The 21,482-nt window shown below is 40.7% G+C and overlaps 1 protein-coding gene across 2 annotated transcripts; it reads left to right on the forward strand.

Moving 5' to 3' along the window:
• The first annotated feature begins 1,180 nt into the window (after positions 1–1,180).
• wdr3 (WD repeat domain 3) lies at positions 1,181–20,428 on the forward strand. 2 transcript variants are annotated; one of them, XM_083997152.1, is made up of 27 exons: positions 1,181–1,237; positions 4,592–4,801; positions 4,903–5,112; positions 5,277–5,395; positions 6,044–6,122; positions 6,934–7,029; positions 7,853–7,954; positions 8,094–8,195; positions 8,598–8,698; positions 9,228–9,332; positions 9,464–9,694; positions 10,284–10,377; positions 11,091–11,192; positions 11,311–11,393; positions 12,150–12,288; positions 12,406–12,462; positions 14,227–14,327; positions 14,812–14,923; positions 16,138–16,272; positions 16,374–16,424; positions 17,293–17,358; positions 17,516–17,608; positions 17,753–17,803; positions 17,900–17,943; positions 18,053–18,181; positions 19,944–20,037; positions 20,166–20,428. In XM_083997152.1, exons 2-27 carry the CDS (start codon positions 4,628–4,630, stop codon positions 20,319–20,321), a joined length of 2,826 nt encoding a protein of 941 aa, XP_083853278.1. In that variant the 5' UTR covers positions 1,181–1,237; positions 4,592–4,627; the 3' UTR covers positions 20,322–20,428. The 2 variants fall into 2 exon arrangements, with proteins under 2 accessions (XP_083853278.1, XP_083853279.1); XM_083997153.1 differs by having other exon boundaries at positions 1,191–1,237; positions 4,597–4,801.
• The last annotated feature ends 1,054 nt before the right edge of the window (positions 20,429–21,482 follow it).

Here is a 21,482-nt window from a genome sequence, read left to right on the forward strand (position 1 = left end):
GCTGTAACTGTATGTACTCTGGAGGTTCAAGTTCCTATGACACACTTATGTCTGTTGCACACTGGGCCACGATTAAGCTGAAAGATGAAATGTTAGATAAAGTGTTAGATACAATCATGCTCACATGTACACATTACGGTGAAATTTTCCTCTACAGCGAATGTATGTGAAAACCAGTGTCACACTCGGCACTCAACAACAAGAAACAAGAAGTGCAACACACTTTTAAGTAAAGAAGAGACCCTCATGTCATGACTAATTCACTTCTCACAGTCTAATGCACTTGTGTAGTCCCTACTTCCATTCATGTCAGTAAAACTCTTGGATCGACACATTTGTTTTATATCTATCTATTTATGAAAATACAACTACATTTTACACTGTGTGGAAAAAGTCCAAGAAATTGCATTGGTTTCTACTTCTATCTTAAAATGAGCAGTCACTTTAATGCCTTCAGCAAATAACTGTGAAAACAGCCCTCTAGTCAGACTTGAGCTTTTGTGTGAGGAGAGATTTTCAGTAAATGTATAAAAGTTAGTGAAGAGTTCATAGTGCAACCAAAAGCAATAAAATGCTTATTTATTGTTGAAGGTATGTCTTTTTACAGTCTATGGGTATGTCTGTAGATGTTTAAAAAAAAATGTTCATAGCCTGTGGTTGTCCCACTGTCATGCGCTTTTATTTTGTGTGTCATTTCCGGTGCTGTTGCTGTTATTTCTAAGTAGCTTGATTCATCTTCATTTCCTAATCAGCTGACTAATAAGCGAAAAAAACACTTCCGCTGACGGTCTTTAGCAAACTGTAAGAAGTGTCTGTAGTTTCCTGACAAAAATAAAAAAATATAAAGAAAAAAAAGTGCAATAAAATGTGATCAGTATCCTGTCAGAGATCAATAAAATAAATCATCGGTTGATCAAGTGTTTGTGCTTCATCGAGGATCGCAGACTTCAGACAAAACTAACAGAAAAAGAGCGATCGAGTAAAAAAAAAAACACACACACACACACACAACCAGCGATCAAAGACGTACTTGCTTTCTTTTTTACATCAGTATTAACCAAACCCTATTAAAAAAAACCCTTTCTTATAATTTAAAACCTTCAGTTGACATGTTTTGTTTTTCACAGTTTTTATTAGATCTATATTTGTGTATGTGAGATCGATTGGTCGTGTCTGAGGCAGCCGCAGCCAGGTCACACAGCAGATCGCAGCTCGCAGCAGCAGCAGCTCTTCAGAGGTAAGAGCAGAAAAAACAAACCAACACGAAACATTTAACTCTCCGCGGCGACGAGACAAGAATCAACTTTATATTTAACATTTGCAGACTAACATCAACGTTATATCTGATTGTATAAACTCTGCTTAATCCAAAAAACTTCACCACGTGGGTTCAGGCACCACCGGTGTGTCGTGGTTGTGTTGGATGTGCTCGATCTGTTGTTATATGTAAGTCCTGCGCGGGCGGGGTTAGCTGCACACCGAGCTGTTTTAATGGTCTACAGCGCTAAACTCCGCCCGCCCAGGCTGGTGTGTTACATCAAAACAAACGTATCTCTGACTGTGGACTCTCGTGTTCAACTTTTCCAGAAAATTGTACCAAAACGCGTCTCTATAGGATCATTATCGATTATTTTAAAGCAGGATAATCAATAATTAGCAGCATGTTTGCACGTAGTGACATTAAAGTGACGCTAACGGAGACGGAAATATCCTGAAACACCATAAACACACCATGAACCACGTCACAAGACTTTACACATTGATAAGGCCATATAGCATACAGATACCAATAATAATAGATCATAATTTGAATGTTTAACCCTCTATTGCCTAATGCTCGCGTGCTGTGAGATGTTTATTTACTTGCTTCAAGCTCTGGTTATTACAGATGCGTCACAGTGTAATTGGGTGATTCTTAGACTACGGGCACTTTTATGTTCTTTGGTCATATTTAAAAAAATACACATCATTTTGTATAAATTCCACTTTCTTCGTCAAACTAACAATAAAACCACCTTAGAAAAAATGTACCACCTTTCTATTATAATTTTTTCATACTTTTCAACATTCTTACAAGTGTCAAAATCACTGTTTTACCCTTGTCGCGCACCCAGACTTTTAAACTTCAACAATGAAAATAATGTTTAAAAATGTGATTTATTTGAAAACTACTAATGTGCCTGAATTAAGTATCAGTAAAATAACTAAAACACATTATAGTGTTTAATGTAAGACAGCCATCAATATTATTTTTTATCCAAAATATAGCTGTCGCACAGTATCATGGTCATTTCCACCACAGCACTGTAATGTCCCCTTAAAAAAATTCTCTGAGAGATTGTATGGATGGTTTCTATGGCAATGTACACTGACATCAGAGCACATGTTGGACATGGAGGGAATTTTCAATTTCATCAACAACTATTGAAGAAAAATTAAGATAAATGTTGCTCGATCAGTATATATATTTATTGCACGTCATTTCCAAACATGTTATACCTTCATAGGTGTTTTTTTAAAGTTTTTTTTTTTTAGTTGAGTAAGTGTATTTTGCATACATGAAATCCTAAGTATCAATTCAAAGCTAATCAGTTAAGCTAGTCTGCATTTTTTCACAAAATACTGTAGAAATGTCATTTCCACCACCATCATTTCCACCACATTATCCTCTGTGGTGGAAAAGAAAGTAGTGTGGTGGAAATGACATTTATGCTTAAAGTCCAAGTGATATGGATTGTGAGAGTAGTTATTTTTTAATATTACATATTAAATTAACATTAATCAACATTAATAATATAATTATATGTTATATTCCATTTATTTATATTTTTTTAAGATGCCACGTAAGACAGCAGCAGAAAGGTCACAGGCCTATAGGGACTAAATACATTTTTGTCATCTATTATTTGATGGAACTTAGATATTGGCTTTTAGACTACACTACAACCAGGGATGGTTTTGTTTAATGACAGTTTAAGAAATGTTCAAATAAATGTCTACTGTTTCTATACATTCACATTAATTTGTTGTCATTTCCACAACACCCTGTCATTTCCACCACCAAAGACATTTTAAAAAATTATTGTAAAAGTTCTCAACACACATAAAAGAAATCTCCACAATTTAAAAGGTCATGATCCACTTTACATAATAATTCAAGTTATTTATTTTCTAAAAAGCCCCTACCCAAGCAATATTAAATTCCAGATGTAGCAGGTGTACAATTCAGCAGTTGGTCCTTAAGAGATTGAATTTATTTAATTCATAAATGTATGATTATTGTGTATTATGGAAAAAATGGTAAAACATAGTTACAAAAAGGGTCTCAGATAGTTTTAGAGTGGTATAAGTTATTTATAATTGAATAACAGTTGTATATTGAGATGTGGTGGAAATGACATTTGTTCATTGCAGATCAGAAAAAATGTACAAAATTAACAATTTGCCTTGTAATCTAAGTTTGTCCTCTTACAGATCTTAAAACTAGACAAACTATTTTAACTTATGAGACTGTGTTAGGTCAGTTTTGAATAACTTTTTTTTTTCAAGTTCACATGGCTAAAAGTGCACCTAGTTGAAGAATCGCCCAATTACAGTATAATAAAGTGTTATGAGCTGTCTATCCCCTGTATTTAGAGCTCCAACAGGTTCAATGGATCAATAACCGATCAACCAGGCAACCTAAGGCTATTTCGTTTATCAAGTAATCATTTTAGTCATATTTTAAGCTAAGATGTCAAACCACAGGGTGATGTTAGGATGACAACATGTTTTTGGTCATGTAATTACAGTAACACTTAGCTAACATCACTAATAGTATATATGCAAACAATGTCATTACAAGTTCCAATGGACAGAGAGTCCTAAAAGGGTTTTATATAGTGGTGAAATGGTTGAATATATTAAATAAGAATAATTTGTCACAGTGTAATTACAGTATAATGGAAATGTTATGAGCCATCCATCCCCTGTATTTAGAGCTTCAAAAAGTTCAGTAGTGCAATAACCAGATAACAACCTGTCAATTTAAGGATAATTGTCGGCTATTCCGTTGATCAAATAATCATTAAAGCTAAGACGTCAAACCTTTGGGTGATGGTGGGATGTCTACATATTTTTGGCCATGTAATTTACATATATCTAACATCACTTCAATATACTGTATATGTAAATAATGGCTTAACATGTCCAAATGATATCTTCCATGTCTTATGATACATACTAAACTCTTGATAGAGAGCCATTTAAGGATTTTATACAGTGGTGAAATAGTTACATTTTCAGGTTCAGATTCAGAATTACTTTATTTATCCCCGGACTGAAATTTTTCTTTGTTATAAACTCCTGAATAGTAAGAAAAATCAACACAAAGTGAGATATACATAGATAAACTACTAAAATAAAAGCATAATAAGAACAGAATAAAATAAGATAAAGTAAAATAAGAAAAAATTAAAAGATATGATAAAAGAAATAATAATAATTTACATATGTACATGTACTTGGCTAATAAATAAATATTATAAATTGAGGCAGCACATGCACCGTTGTGTTTCAGTGTGATTCTAACTCTTGTCTCTGCTGCTCCCAGTGAAGCAGCAGTCAGCGTCACCTGGAGGCTGCAGCCATGGGGATAACCAAGCAGTACCTGCGCTACGCGTCCAGCGCCGTGTTCGGCGTGATCGGCAGCCAGAAAGCCAACATCACGTACGTGACCCTCCGAGGAGGAGAGAAGGGACGCTATGTCGCCGTGGCAGCGTGCGAACACGTCTTCATCTGGGACGTCCGCAAAGGAGAGAAGGTGAGATTCAGTCCTGAGTTTTTCCTCTTTCTCCCGACTCGGTCTCCACGTCGGCAGGTTTCATCCAGCTCCTCTGTGTCTCTCTCCGTGTTTTTCTCCAGGTGTTGATCCTGCAGGGCCAGAAGCACGAGGTCACCTACCTCTGCCCCTCGCCCGACGGCGCCCACATCGCCGTGGGCTACGAGGACGGCGCCGTGCGAATCTTCAGCCTGATGAACGGCGAGAGCAACGTCTCCTTCAACGGCCACAAGTCTGCGGTCACGGTGATGCAGTACGACGGGCTGGGGGCTCGGCTCGTCACCGGCTCCAAGGTCAGTCAGACGCACTTTTAATGTCATTAAAGTAAATTAAATGCATCTTCATCTTCATCTTCACCTGAGCAGCTCTGTGCTCCCCACGCGAAGCTGAGTCGTCTGTCGTCTGTTTGTTCTCACATGTTTTTACCTCCTATGACCTTTTCTTCCTCCTCCTGCAGGACACAGATGTGATTGTGTGGGACATCATCAACGAGTCTGGTCTGTACCGGCTGAGGGGACATAAAGACGTCATCACACAGACTCTGTTCCTCAGAGACAAGAACCTCCTGGTCACCAGGTAACACACCTGGAAACAAGCAAGAGTTCATTATTACAGTGAATCAGAGAGGACGAGTGAGGCAGATCTACTTTAATGATGTCTGCATTATTTTTTAAGAGACAGTCTGCACAGAAGGATCTTAATTTATTGTAATTTTTGTAATTTACACATGTAGCTCAGGATGTCTAGAAAGTATCTGCATTATTGAAGTTTTAAGAGACAAACACAAACACACAGTTACACACTGACACACACAGTCAGGCTGTGAGTTGAAGCTTCACAACATGACTCGTAATTTCATTGTCATACAGTCGGGAAAACAAGTATTTGATCCACTGCTGATTTTGTAAGTTTGCTCCCCCACAGAGACATGGACAGTCTATCGTTTTTATGTTACGTTTATTTCAACAGAGAGAGACAGAATATCAACCAGAAATAACATCATCATATAAAGGTTAAAGTTAATTTACATTTGATCAAGTGAAATAAGGGGGAAAAAATCAACAGGGGATCAAATACTTTTCCCCCACTGTAATCTTCAATGTAATGTGATGTATTGTGTGGTTCCTAGTTAGAAAGAAAATATTTTTATTAACATTAAAACTGTAAAATGAGGATGTTAGTGTGGACCTGACCTGACTCTCTCCTTCTGCTGCTGTGAAACAGCTCCAAGGACAGCTTTGTGAAGTGGTGGGACCTGGACACGCAGCACTGCTTCAAGACCATGGTGGGACATCGCAGTGAGGTGAGGGGCTTCTTCCTGAGCAAAGGTCACCGAGGCAACCAGTTAACAGGATGGTTTCAGTCTGTTAACGCTGAATCATGATCAGTAGGAAAAAGGAGCAGAGCAGGGACGTCATCATTATAGATTTTTTTTTTTTACAAATGACACGCTGACATTTATATTCCTACCAATTCAATGTTACGTTAAATAAATGGGCCAGTATCTGTGCGTTTACCTTTATTCTGGCGCACATCTGCCGATATGGTTCCTACATAATCTTTTTTGGAAAGTGACGGATTTAGGAACCTTAACGATTAATTAATTGTGGCGTTTAATACCGCAATTAATTGTGACATCCTTAGAGAAGAGTGTGACAGATGTTAAGAACCAGTATTAGAAAATCACAAACAGGTTTCACTCCTCAATTCTGCTGTTTTTTAATTTGATAATTGATCATTTGATTGTAACACATCTGCTGTTGGTGGGAATGGGATTCATCAGATCGCTGTTGTCAGCTGCCTTTGTGCTCCATCCACTAATCAAGAAGAGAACTTGAAAGTGACTTTCTGACCCCAGATGTGATACAGATGTTTTTTGTTTTTTCTACATCCCAACATGACACGTCGTTCTGCAAATTCACTGGTTGAAGTTTGTTATTAGAAGATGGAAGAGGTTCTGAGTTGGACGCGACATCATTAACCTCATTTAAACCTCAGATGAAAGCAGCTCATAGGAACGTTAATATTTAGATCAATTTGACTTTATCTGATCGGACTGAAATTAATCTATGTCACGGTATTTATTTATCTGTGTGTGTGTGTGTGTTATACAGGTGTGGGGCATGGCGCTGCTGAACCAGGAGAACCGGCTGTTAACAGGCTCAGCAGACAGCGAACTTCGAGCCTGGGACATCAACTACCTGGACGAGGTGAGGAGGTTCCTCTGATACAGACTGATAGAGACTGCTGCGTCCACAATACTCTTAATTTTTTATTTTTTTATTTTTTAAAAGCAATATACCGAAAACACAGACCTAAACAATCACATACACGCAGCCTGTTCAAACCAGTGTAAACAACAGGAAGCAGATCATCTACTCTGCGTTTGGTTAGTTGAAGGAAGTGACTGTGGGCATTGAATCTTTGTTTCTAAAGGTGTTCAGGTGACAGCAACAGTTCTGTCTCTTGAAAACGCTGGTGTTGTGTAGTTAGGGCGGCAGATTTTAAAGGGGAACTATGCAAGTTCGGTCCCTTTTCCTCTGTTTTGCTAACCCTCCTCTTGGCCATGTGCATCTGTTTTTAACAAAACTGACGAGAAATCAATCAATAGAGCGGTGGATAACATTATTTATCATATACAAAGTTACGACATGTATATTTGTGTAGTCTTGTCTGTCATAAACAAGAGATTACGGGTTACGGGGCGAGTTTGTGTCACGTTGCCTCAGAGACGAGAGCTGGGACACCGGGTCGAAGGCTCTGATCTTACAAGGTTGTTTTTCAGCCAAGAGATGCTAGGTGGAAGGAAGAGAGCCTCCATTCTCCTTGTAGCAAGTTACATGTCATTCATTAAACCATCACTAGTACTCCAAAGCTGTTTGATTAAGGTCAAAATCCTGCATAGTTCCTCTTTAAAATGTGACTGAGCATCGACTCTATTTGTCAACTGTATCGCTGTAGTTTTGTGCAGATGTTGCTGATGTTGTATGAGTTGCTGTAAAGCTTCTGTCTGTGTGTTTGTGTCCTGCTCAGGAGAAAGCGCAGGGAGAGCCCAAAGGGAAGAAGGGGAAATCCATGATGGACGATGACGATGATGAAGACAAAGAGGAAGGGAACGATGACAATCTTGAAGAGGTAAAGTCACTGTGTCGACAGAGTGAAGACTGTGTAGATGAATAATGTTAATTCGCAGCAACTTGAGTCATGAATCCACTTCAGCAGCAGCAGCTGTAACAGGTCTGTTCACACTCTTCTGTCTGTCTTCGTCTCTCAGCGGATCCTGAGTTGTAAGAAAGCCGGCTCCATCCTGAGGGAGGCCAGGGACAGAGTCGTCTCCATGACAACAGACAAAAAGGCCAGAGTCATCGCCTGCCACGTGAGTGTCCAAGACTTGTCTGGCAACATCATGAAACGCCTGAAATACAGGACACAGGATCTGAGAGTTACTGAGCCGTGACTCAAGAGAAATCACATAGAAAACCACTCATCACTTGTTTTAAAATGATGTGAAGTTAATTTACAGCTGCGTCTTTTAACCGATCAGAAGTAAATGTGCTACAAATTAGCGTCTTTATTATCAGTTTGTTTTCTCAGCACATGAAAAGTTGTTCGTTATATATTTAGTTTTGTTTGAACTCCCTGAAGTTGACCCGATGAGTAACAGAGGTTTGGTTTTTCTTGATTAGTAGTTTTTCATGCAAAGTGTCCAGGATCTGTGAATCTGTGTGTATTTGATATATTTGCTGTCATGTCTGTCGTCCTCCGTCTCCGTCACCAGGGCAACGACTCGGTGCTGGAGCTGTTCTCTGTGCTGTCGGAGGAGGAGGTGCAGAAGAGGATGAGCAAGAAGGTGAAGAAGGCAAAGAAGAAGGCAGCAAAGTAAGAACAGGTTCACACAGAGACACGACGACTGTTAGAGCCGATGAGGAGCTGAACTCTAAGACAGGGTTCCCACGCGTCCTAAAAAACCTGGAAACCTGGAAACGTTACGAGACAGAGTTGTTTTAGAGGTAAATTCATGCAAAACCGCTGATGCGCGTTCCCGTCGGGGACAGTTTTTCAGGAAGCAGTCTCTGCATTTACCTCTAAAACAACTCTGTCTCGTAACGTTCTGTTATTATCTCAGGAGTTCTCGGAGTTTTGGATTGTGTATTTGATGAGTTTGATGAGGGAAACCAAGAAATCCCAGCTCAGAGCTCCGTAGCGTAGCTCTGAGCAGCTCGCGGCTCTGCTCCGTCGTTCTAAAAATAGCTTGCACCGATAATTAAAGGTAACGAACCTACTGCTAAAACTATAGGGATTATGGCAATGGGCCAATTTGCCAAAATGTTGAACTATCCCTTTAAATCAGACTTCAGGGGATTTCCCTCTGGTGAACAAACTAACCGGAGCTCGTTGTGTTGTACAGAGCTCAGGAAGAAGGAGCGGAGGAGGCCGAGGAGCCGGTGGTGGAGAAGATGCTCAAAGACGAGATCATCAGACTGATCAACGTCAAAGCCTCGGCCAAGATCAGGTGAGTGGAGCCGAGCGCCACAGGAGCTCCGAGGTCAGAGGTCAGAGGTCAGTGGTCAGAGGTCAGAGGTCACCATGTCACAGCCCCTGATCTCCTCTTCCTCCTCTTCCTCCTCCTCCTCCTCCTCTCAGGTGGGTGGACTGCCTGTCGTGCGCGGGCGGCGAGCTGAAGGTGGCGCTGCTGCTGCAGAACAACACGGTGGAGACCTACAGCCTGAGGACGACGGCCAAGGTGCCCGCGGCCAATAAGACGGCTCGCCTCACCATTGGCGGCCACCGCACGGACGTCCGCACCGTGGCCTTCAGCTCCGACAACCTGGCCGTCCTGTCGGCCTCCGGAGACACCGTCAAAGTCTGGAACAGGTGAAAATCTCTCATCTCTCCTAGAGCACTGGAAAAGAGAGTAACGACACCACCGTTGACTCCCGTGGTAAGGGTTTTGCGCCCCGACTGGCAGGATATGGGTATTGCAAAAGCGCCCAGAAAACTCATTCACTTCAATGTATGTGTGTTGCCCACTTGCTTGTAAATTGATGAAAACGGCCGTGTTTTTGTTTTTAGGTGTCTTGGTCATATCAAATTATACTTATAATTTGTTTATTACAAAATGTAGATTGAAACATTAATGTAGACAACTGTTTTTTGTTTTTTTACTCGCCTATGTGTTCATGTTTATCTGTAAAGGATCCTCAATGATGCTATTAACATGGGTGATCTATAAATGTCCTTAAATTATTGAAAATACCACACTTGCTCATTCACCAACAATGCAGAGATGTCAGTTCTTGGGCGCTTTTGCAATACACATATTCCTCCACCAGGAGGCGCTTCCATTGAACCAATGCGTGTCGTTACTCTCTTTTCCAGTGCTCTAATCTCTCCTAAGTGCATTCAGAGCCGTAGCAGGTTGTGATTGGTTGTCTAACTGTTTGTCCCGCCCCCCCTGACGCAGGTCGACGCTGCAGGTGATCCGCACCATGGCCTGTGAATACGCCCTCTGCTCCGTCTTCGTACCGGGAGACCGACAGATCATCCTGGGAACCAAGGTGCTTAAACCAACTCTCAACAACACGATTAGTTCAGGAAAATGTTTTATTGATTCACGGTTGCTCAACATGGAACTCACGACCGCTGGTCACAAGAGAACATGCGTAGTATTTAAGAAACAGCTAAAAACACGGTTCAGTAAAAACCTGCTCTGTGAACATTAAAGGGATACTTCACCCAAAATCGATAATTCACCAATTTTCTACTCACTGTCATGCCAAGGAAGGGTTTGGAGAACTTTCAGAGTCATCAAAACGCTGTTGGAGTTCCAGGGGGGGTCCGGCTGGTGACGGATTTTCATATAATGGCGGCGGATAGAGTTCACTTTTGAATTGTCCAAAACACACACTATGAAACATCCAGATACCTCCATACTGCTCGTCTGTACTGACCCAAGTGTCCTGAAGCCGCCACATGAAAAAGTGAATTATCGATTTTGGCTGAAGTATCCCTTTTAAGAGTAGTTTTTCTTAATTTTATTTACAACAGTAGACACTTTACTCCATGCACTTTAAATATAGCACTTTACAGCATCTACTGTCAGATAAATGCACTTTTAACTTCTCACCACGTTTTGTTCCCTCCTGCTGATGCAACCATTGTGTGATGTAATGTATTTGTACTACGCTTATCATTTGTTTTGTTTTTGTCTTACTTTAATTTTTTACTTGTAATTTTATTTGTCACTGACCGTCGATGTTTCCTGTCGCAGAGCGGGAAGCTGCAGATCTTTGAGTTGGCCTCAGGAAGCCTCCTGGAGACCGTGGACGCCCACAACGGAGCGCTGTGGTCGCTGTGTCTGGCCCCGGACCAGGTGGAGTAGATGTTGATGTCATCCTGCAAATACACACACTGGAGTTCCTGAGTGTGTGTTTTAAAAATCTATTGTGTGTGTGTGTGTGTGTGTGTGTGTGTGTGTGTGATGGCCACAGAGGGGGATCGTGACAGGAAGTGCAGACAAGACGGTGAAGTTCTGGGAGTTTGAGCTGATCAAGGATCAGGGGAGCGGACAGAAGTGAGTAGAGTCGACATGTTATTCTGTGTTCAGAGATCTGAAATGAAGCTACAACAGATTAGGGATGTCACGATTACTTGTTTTCACAATTAATCGCGGTATTAAATGTTGCAATGAATTAATCGTAAAGGTTCCTAAACACCGTCACTTTCCAAAAGAGATTATGTAGGAACCATATCGGCAGATGTGCGCCAGAATAAAGGTACATGCACAGATACTGGTCCATTTAACGTAACATTAAATTCATAGGAATTAAAATACTTATTAATGTAATTATATTTTGGCTATATTTGATTTTACACATTCATAGTGCTGTGAAATGAATTAATGCAAAAATAATCGTGATAATCGTAAAACCGTGATTATTTCTCTGATAATAATCCTACCAAGAAAATCTATAATCGTGACAGATCTACAACAGATCTTTTTATATAGTAGAAAGTATTTCTAAATAAATAAATAAATCTATGAAGTAGTGCCATAAAGGCCAGGGAAATAAAGATTTTCTTACCATCTTTAAAAAAAAATTTTAATACTTTTTTTGCAACCATCATTTGCTGCTTATAGGGATGAGAAAAAAAACACATTCTCTCTGTATTGAATATAAATGTTTGACTAGTATAGAATAAAAATGCTCAGTAAGAAAAACAGACCTGACTGTGTGTGTGTGTGTGTGTGTGTGTGTGTGTGTGTGTGTGTGTGTGTGTGTGTGTGTGTGTGTGTGTGTGTGTGTGTGTGTGTGTGTGTGTGTTACAGGAGGCTGACGGTGAAACACACTCGCACGCTGCAGCTGGAGGAAGACGTCCTGTGTGTGAAGTTTTCTCCCGATCACAGGCTGTTGGCTGTTTCTCTGCTGGACAACACGGTCAAGGTCTTCTACACAGACACACTGAAGGTACACAACTACACTACACTACACTACACTACACAACAGTGTGTAACTGCTTCATTCACAGATCAGTAGACTGTGTTTACATCGTCACCTTGAACACTTCTCCTTCTCCCTCTTCAGTTCTTCTTGTCTCTGTACGGACACAAACTTCCTGTGCTGTGTCTGGACATCTCACATGTGAGTACGACGAACAAACACACACCTGTGATGAAACGGAGTAGGCTGTTAATGAAACAATAACAATGTTAACACTGTTCTTAATTTAAGTTTATTGTTATTAAACTTTTTATTTGAAGAAAAAAATAGGCTAAACATGTTGCTCTTATCATCTAAGCAGATAATGAAAGAAAAATAGATTGATAAAAAATAGATAAAAAATAAATTAGTTAATTAAAAAAAAGAAAGAAAGAAAAATTCACAACATAACAAAAGCATTCACACTCTCTCCTATACAGTTAAAGGATAATTTCCGTTTTTTACAACCTGGACCTTATTTCTAGCATAAAATACAATCATTTTACTCACCCAGAAACTTTGTTGTCATTTGGAGTTGTTTTGACGAAATTAGCCCCAGTGGAGCGGCGCGTATATCCGTATAATGCGAGAGCACGGGGCACGCAATGCAGCCTCTAAATATCACATTATCCGCCGCAAAACTCGTTCATTTCGCCAATATTTTGTTATGATACACTAGTGATATTCCCCTCCGAGCCCGTGGTGGCATGTTATCAACATGCTGCGCCTGTAGGTTGACTACTAACCTCCGACCTGGATGATGTCATCTCCGACCGCTGCCCGGCGCGGCTAACTTGCTACGGCTAATGCTATGGTTCGTTTCTGCGTGTTTCTGACTTGTCAGAACAAAATGAGCAGCTGGATGAAGTTCAGCTTCCACAGGCTTCCTCTCCTCAACCTGGACTCACTAAAGCTCCGGCTAGTTGAGCTAAAAATGGACCCGAATGCCGAAGCAGAATGATTATCAGAATGAGCCGGGCAGCGGTCGGAGATGACATCATCCAGGTCGGAGGTTAGTAGTCAACCTACAGGCGCAGCATGTTGATAACATGCCACCACGGGCTCGGAGGGGAATATCACTAGTGTATCATAACAAAATATTGGCGAAATGAACGAGTTTTGCGGCGGATAATGTGATATTTAGAGGCTGCATTGGGTGCCCCGTGCTCTCGCATTATACGGATATACGCGCCGCTCCACTGGGGCTAATTTCGTCAAAACAACTCCAAATGACACCAAAGTTTCTGGGTGAGTAAAATGATTGTATTTTATGCTAGAAATAAGGTCCAGGTTGTAAAAAACGGAAATTATCCTTTAATTTGTATCTGAACTGGCAAGCAACTTAAAGGGATAGTTCAACATTTTGGCAAATTGGTCCATTGCCATAATCCCTATAGCTGGTCATAGCAGTAGGTTTGTTACCTTTAATTGCCAGTGCAAGGTATTTTTAGAACGGCGGAGCAGAGCTGTGAGCTGCTCAGTTGTTGGATTGTGTATTTGATGAGTTTGATGAGGGAAACCAAGAAATCCCATGAGCCTCCGTAGCGTAGCTCTGAGCAGCTCGCGACTCTGCTCCGCCGTTCTAAAAATAGCTTGCACCGACAATTAAAGGTAATGGTTATGGCAATGGGCCAATTTGCCAAAATGTTGAACTATCCCTTTAAGGATCCGAAAAATAAGAAATGATAATGATAAATAAAAAAATAAAAATAGAGTAAATAAAATTGATCAATATACAGCAGTAGATACAAATAGACAATAACAGCTGATTTTTATCTTATAAACTCACATAAAGTTGATAAAATATAACGGATACTCATCTCTGGACGCGAATTCAACTTACACCTCTGACCTTTTCTCTGTGTGTGTGTGTGTGTGTGTGTGTGTGTGTGTGTGTGTGTGTGTGTGTGTGTGTGTGTTCACCAGGACAACACACTTATCGCCACTGGCTCCGCCGACAGAAACGTGAAGATCTGGGGTCTGGACTTTGGCGACTGTCACCGCTCCATGTTTGCTCATGACGACAGGTAAACGCCCAGAGACCAAACGGCCGCCGCCTCACGGGAAAACTGTTTTTTTTTTTTCTTTATTTTAATCAAACGTGCGGTTAATGAAATCAGCTTGTCGGCGTCGGGGCGTCCAGCTCTGACCTCATGTGTTGTGTTCAGGGACCGTGATCCACGTCCTGTTCACCGGGCCGCCCTGTGACCTCACACCAGCTGCTCTTTCATCTCTCCCCGCGCTCATCTGGTCTCTCATGGATCATCTCACTCTCCGTCCTCTGACTTTATTTAATTTTCCTTTTGGTTCATTTTTAGCTTTTCTCTGTTTATTTCTCTCTCTACATGACTCCCTCCTTTGATCTGTTTCTGCTGTTTCTTGCTTGTTAACTCTCTATCTTGTCCTGTGCCATGTTCCTCGTACGTCTTATTCTTTTTGCTTCCTGCCGTACAGCGTTTAGACTTATCCTCCTCTCTCTCTCTCTTCCCTCCCTCTGTTCGTCCTCCACAGCGTCATGTTCCTCCAGTTCGTCCCCAAGACTCATCTGTTCTTCACAGCAGGGAAGGACAAGAAGATCAAACAGTGGGACGCAGACAAGTTCGAGCACATCCAGACGTTAGAGGTGACGCTCCTCTCCTCTTCACTTCTCTTCACTTCAGGAGTTCATGCAGAGAAACTTGCAAGAGTTTCAGTGCATTTGCTGCGTGATTATTTGTGATTGATGGGTGATCAATAGTAAAGATGGATGGATTTATGTCTGTCCATCCCATTATTGTCGATGTAGTTTAAATTAGGGCTGACATCATCGCATCTACAGCTCTATTTCCACTGTGGCCAGAGATGTTGGTTGCTAGGATGTGACTTCATTGTTGTTAGGGGATTACTAGTGATTGCTGCTAGGGGGCCTGACTGATTCAGGATTTTTGAGGCCGATATTCATATTAGGGAGTAAAAAGTCAAAAAATCCAATAATTGATCAGTTGATATTCTTCATGTTTACAAAAACAGATTTTTTTGCAATGATCCTTTAAATATTGTTTAAACACTTGTGACAAATCTGTATTAGAGGTTCAACATTTTACTGTTTAATAATAAATATATTTTATTATTGCAGAACTGCAGTAAACCCATAGTGAATAAAATTAAATACATTTAAAAAGATAACTTAAAGGGATAGTTCAACATTTTGGCAAATTGGCCCATTGCCATAATCCCTATAGTTTTAGCAGTAGGTTCGTTACCTTTAATTGTCGGTGCAAGCTATTTAGAACGGCGGAGCAGAGCCGTGAGCTGCTCAGAGCTACGCTACGGAGGCTCATGGGATTTCTTGGTTTCCCTCATCAAACTCATCAAATACACAATCCAACAACTCCACAACGCTCTGGTGGACAAGTTGTGACCTGCACATTCACCACGCTATGAGATGATAACAGAACGTTCCCTTTAAAAAAAAGTTAAAAAGCCTCTAGTGAAGGTCTCTAAGCCTCTTTTCCCAGCACCTGTCAGTCCTACAGTGTTGTGTGGAGCAGACCTATAGAAATACGTAAGATAAAACCACAAACAACATTAACATTATTATTTTTCTCTAGTGGATCAACCAATGACAGGACACCATTTCTAAATTAAACCAGTTTGTAGTTCACCTGCGAAGTTTGAAGGCACAAAGAAAGTCACTGAACGCTCAACGCTGACACTGATGAGACTAGTAAAGACACAGATTTGTAGATTAACACATATGGTTCAGATCAGAGCATTAGACCGGTCCGGCCTTCGTTAGTAGATGCTGCTCCTCCAGTCCGACCCGTGACCTTCGCTCTCTCTCTCTCCGTCTCTCAGGGTCACCATCGGGAGGTCTGGTGTTTGGCCATCAGCCCCAGCGGCGACCACATCGTGTCGTCGTCTCACGACAAGTCGCTGCGTCTGTGGGAGCGAACCAGAGAGCCCATCATCCTGGAGGAGGAGCGGGAGATGGTGAGGCAGCAGCAGACCACACGGGTTCAGACGCATCACGGCCTTTAATGGCGTCGGTGAATTGAACTGTTTGTTTTTTTTTGTTTTGTTTGTTATAACAGGAACGAGAAGCGGAGTTTGAGGAGAGCTTGGCCAAAGGAGACATGCCGGTGGTGAGAGATCAGTTTATAACTTGTTAACCTCATCAGCTTCATGACAGATACAGGACTGACTCAGCTTCATAGTTAAATCTTTACTGTGTTATTTTGAAGCCCCTCCAAACACTTAACAACATTTTACATGAAACCTTTTTGTTTGCCAACTAAATAACAAAATCTGACCTGGCTAAACAGCTGGAATTAAGAAGATTAGATATTTCCACCTAAATCCTAAATCTTGAATGACGCTGTGTTATAATATAATAATACACTGCCCATCCAAAAAAAAGTCACACACTCTAATATTTCGTTGCACTGCCTTTAGCTTTGATTGTGGCATGCATTCGCTGTGGCATCGTTTCGAAAAGCTTCTGCAATGTCACAACATTTATTTCCCTCCAGAGTTGCATACATTTTTCACCAAGATCCTGTTTTGATGATGGGAGAGTCTGACTGACCTCTGTGCAATATCTTCTCCAGCACATCCCAAAGATTCTCAATGGGGTTCAGGTCTGGACTCTGTGGTGGCCAATACACTGTCCTTCTAGTTTTTAATAATGCATTGGACAGTTCTTAACCCAGTTTTAGTCATCTCGGAAATCTCCTTAGACGTTTTTTTCTCCTTAGACGCCAATAATTTGACCCTTTTGAAACAGATTAATGTCTTTTCCCACGACCACGGGATGTGTCTTCTGACATGAGACTGCATCAGTTAGGGTTAAATAAGTTGTTGCCAGCTGAAACATAATCATCCATGCAGTAATTATCCAATGGGAGACTGATAACTTAGTTAAATACTGGTGGTGACTTTTCTTTTGGACGGCAGTGTATAATAAAAGTTAGTTAGATGTACGTTGATGCACTGATGTGTTTTAATCCACAGGTTCCTGGAGAGACTCAGGGAGAGGCAGCACCCGCCGCAAAGAAAACTGTGGAGACGGTGAAAGCTGTGAGTCGACTTCAACAACCTCCTTTCTCATCATTTTAACATTAAAACACCACACATGTGTTAAGCTACAGCTGGTGGCGTCCTCTGCTGCTGCTGGACATTCAACTTGTTTGCTGATGTCGCTGCCGTCATGTGATCCGTTCTGATCCGTTTGCAGGCTGAGAGAATAATGGAGGCTTTGGAGCTTTACAAGGGTGAACTCAGGAAGATGGAGGAGCATAAATACGCCTGTCAACACGCAGGCAAAGAGGTAGAGACGTCATCCTGTCATCCCACTTTTAATAAGAGCCGCGCTGCTCCGTTATTCCCCAGTAGTCGGGGTGTGGGAGTTCAGACATCATCATCATCATCTTTCCAATATTACAGTTCAATCAAACGGCTTTTTGTTTTGCAGCTTCCTCCACCAAATCCCAACCCCATCCTCGTGGCCTTTGGAAACGTGACAGTGAGTCGAGCTGTTGTCAGTAACTAAAGGGGATTTATTGTCGTCAGGTTGTCTTCAGTTGTGACTCACTGAGTGTTGTTGTTGTTTCTCCTGCAGCCGTCCCGCTACGTCCTCGACGTCATCAGGAAGGTCAGATCCAGGTGAGACCCCAACCCACTCCAAAGCCGATCACCATCTTCTAATCTACACTACAGTGTTTTTTCTAATCTGTGTGTGTGTTGTGTTGTGTGTGTTGTGTGTGTTCACCAGTGAGCTGGAGGTGTCTCTGCTGGTGTTGCCGTTCCCGTACGTCCCCGAGCTGCTGAAGCTCTTCAACAGCTACATCCAGCAGGGCCTGCAGGTGGAGCTGGTCTGTCGCTGCCTCTTCTTCCTGCTCAAGTGAGTCATCTGACCTGTGTGGGACAAATACAATAATAAAGTTGTGTTAAATCTTTGGACGACTGCGATGGTGTGGACTCAGAGATCTGGCGTCTTCTCAGAGGAAACGGGATGAGCAGTGAAAATCATTCACATATGTGGATAAGTGATTTTATTCTGTATTTTAGAGCCATTTTTATGCTCTTAGACTTATTCATATCCAGTGTGCACACCCTCGGGTTGTTAGGTTTTTATAAACTCTTCACATTTATTTATTTATTTTATTTAAAGGTTTATTTGAAATGGGACCTCACATATTCATGAACATACAAAAAAACAACAATTAATTGCAGTAAATATGTCGGATTTAGCTAGGAGCTAGTTTCCATCCGTAGTCCCATGACACTTAAATAAATAGAATTACAATCAGACATTTAAAAACGATAAACATTTAAGACGATAGGCAATAACCTCCGTAGGGGGTATAGCAGCAGTTATAATTACAGTGTTGCAGATTACTCAGCAGGTGACAATGCTAGGCGACGCATTGCCACCTGCAGAGAGAGAGAGAGAAGAAAAATAACACAAAAAATAAAAAAGGAATAATAATGAGTCAACAAAATAAAATAAAATAAAAATGGATAGATAACAGTGCAGGTGATAATGCTAGGTAACGCATTACCACCTGCAGGGAAAGACAACAAATGAATAAATAATGAACAAGAAACAATGATAATAATAAAGAAAAAAAAAAAAAGAAAAAAAATAGAAAAACAAAAACAAAAACAAAAATAATAATAATAATAACAGTGCAGGGGACAATGCTAGGCGGCGCATTCACGTTTTAGGTACAGAAACTGAAACAGAACAAATCAACAAATATGAGTTTGCCCAATTAAAGACAAAATACTGTACACAGAGATCACAAAAAGATGTTGCACTTCAAGAGGTTGCACTTCAACATTGTTGATTGGGATTTGTTTCAGTGGGCTTCACACACTGACATAAAAACACAAACATACACCCAATACAATACATGATAAAATCAGAGTAAAGTGCACAATAAGGGTAGTAATAAATAGATAATCAATAAATATGGCACATTAAAACAATACCCTGCCCCCCTAATGAACCAAGGTATTTAAAATAATATTTCTAAGGTGCTGAACCAAAGACTTGATATGAATGAAAAAGTTTGCAAAAAACTTGCAATGGTAGCACATCTTAATTAGTAAATTTGAGGACAAAATACATGATTTATTCTGGCTCACATCATGCAAAAACACGCTGACGTGTTTCGGCTATGCAGCTTCATCGTAGCGTATGAAATCTGTCCTGAAATTTACTAATTAAGATGTGCTACCGTTGCAAGTTTTTTGCAAACTTTTTGACTGTGCACGATGAGTTACTACAGTCTTATTGGCTAAATAAGAACGGCCATTTTTGCCTTTAGCGTTTTTCACCTACATTTTTTATTATACTGTATATTAACAAAAGCATCTGTAGTGCAGCAGTTCTTCTGGAGCCAGCATTGTTGTGATCTGCAGCCAGAAAGCATCAGTTTTACAAAGTCCATCCTGCACATTTCCAAAATAAAGGAATAAAGGGCTGTGAATGATGCACTGATATTAAAACACTGAGCCGAACTCTTCACATTCTTTTCTGAATAAATAAATATGAATTTGTAAACTAACTGTGGCTGAGAGACAAACAAACAAATGCAGAGGAGGGAGGATCAAGTGACATGAAAAGAAAACAGTTTTCTTTCTTTCTTTCTTTCAAGGATCCACTTTGGCCAGATCTCCAGTAACCAGATGTTGCTGTCCGTCATGGACGAGCTGCGGATGAACACGCTGTCAAAAGTGCACGAGATAAGAGTGAGTCACATCTGGAAACACGGAACTCAACGTCGTCTTCATCACTTCCTGTTTTACTCTGTCCTCACCTGCTCCTCCTCTTCATCTTCTTCCTCTCTTTCTTCTTCTCCTCCTCCTGTGTGTTTCAGGACGTGATGGGCTTCAACAGCGCCGCGCTCCAGTTCCTGCAGCGCGAGATCGAGAGCAAAGAGGACGTGATGTTCTTCGCCGAGGCCACGGGCCGGCTGGAGGAGAAGAAGAGGAAGAGGAGGAAGAGGGAGCGGGCCGTCCTCACCATCGCCTGAGTCTGACCGGACTTTTTTCTTTTTTTTTCTCTCTCTCTCTTTCTTATTTTTGACTGTTTGTATATAAATTAAAACACCCACTCCCGTCTCCTCCCAGCTGTTTTCCAGAGGTGGAGCAGGAGGAACCACAACTGTTTTTTTTTGTATGTGCTTCATTTCCCAAATAAACTGTGGTCAACTTCTTTTTTTCTTTTTCTCACAGTCATTCAGGAGGTTTTCAAAACAAATAAATCCAACATGGCAGAGAGGAATGTAATGTAATGTGTGTGTACATATACTATACAGCAGCTCCCACTGCGGCTTTAAGTCTCTATTATAAAATACATCCATGTTCTGTTAAGTCTTAATAGACAGATTTCATGTTAAAGCAGCCACACACACACAGGGCAGGTTTGATTTAAGCTGGTTTCACTCCGACAGGCCTGAAATCATTTTATAATAAACTTTAATCTGTCAGCTGTTCAGTAGATTTCTAACCTGACGTGACTGATTTTAAATACTGATCTCACTGAGACTGGATGACAGTAAGAGTTTACAGGACTTCAGTGTTTGTAGCCTATTTAAATATCTTTAAAGTTTCCTTTATTTATACTCATTTATCACTTTTCAAGTTTTTAAATAAACCGTTCAGCCCTTTATCAGTTTTAATGTTGTGAAGCCCACATGTATATAGATCAACATTTTAACCCATAATGGAAATTCATTAAACTTTGGTCGACTTCTTTTTTCTCACAGTCATTCAGGAGGTTTTCAAAACAAATAAATCCAACATGGCAGAGAGTAATGTAATGTAATGTAATGTAATGTGTGTGTACATATACAGCAGCTCCCACTGCGGCTTTAAGTCTCTATTATAAAATACATCCATGTTCTGTTAAGTCTTAATAGACAGATTTCATGTTAAAGCAGCCACACACACACAGGGCAGGTTTGATTTAAGCTGGTTTCACTCCGACAGGCCTGAAATAATTTTATAATAAATTTTAATCTGTCAGCTGTTCAGTAGATTTCTAACCTGATGTGTTCATCAACCAGTGACTGGTTTTAAATACTGATCTCACTGAGACTGAATGACAGTAAGAGTTTACAGGACTTCAGTGTTTGTAGCCTATTTAAATATCTTTAAAGTTTCCTTTATTTACTCTTTTATCACTTTTCAAG

This window comes from Trachurus trachurus (genome assembly GCF_905171665.1).
Source record: "Trachurus trachurus genome assembly, chromosome: 21".
NCBI lineage: Eukaryota > Metazoa > Chordata > Actinopteri > Carangiformes > Carangidae > Trachurus > Trachurus trachurus.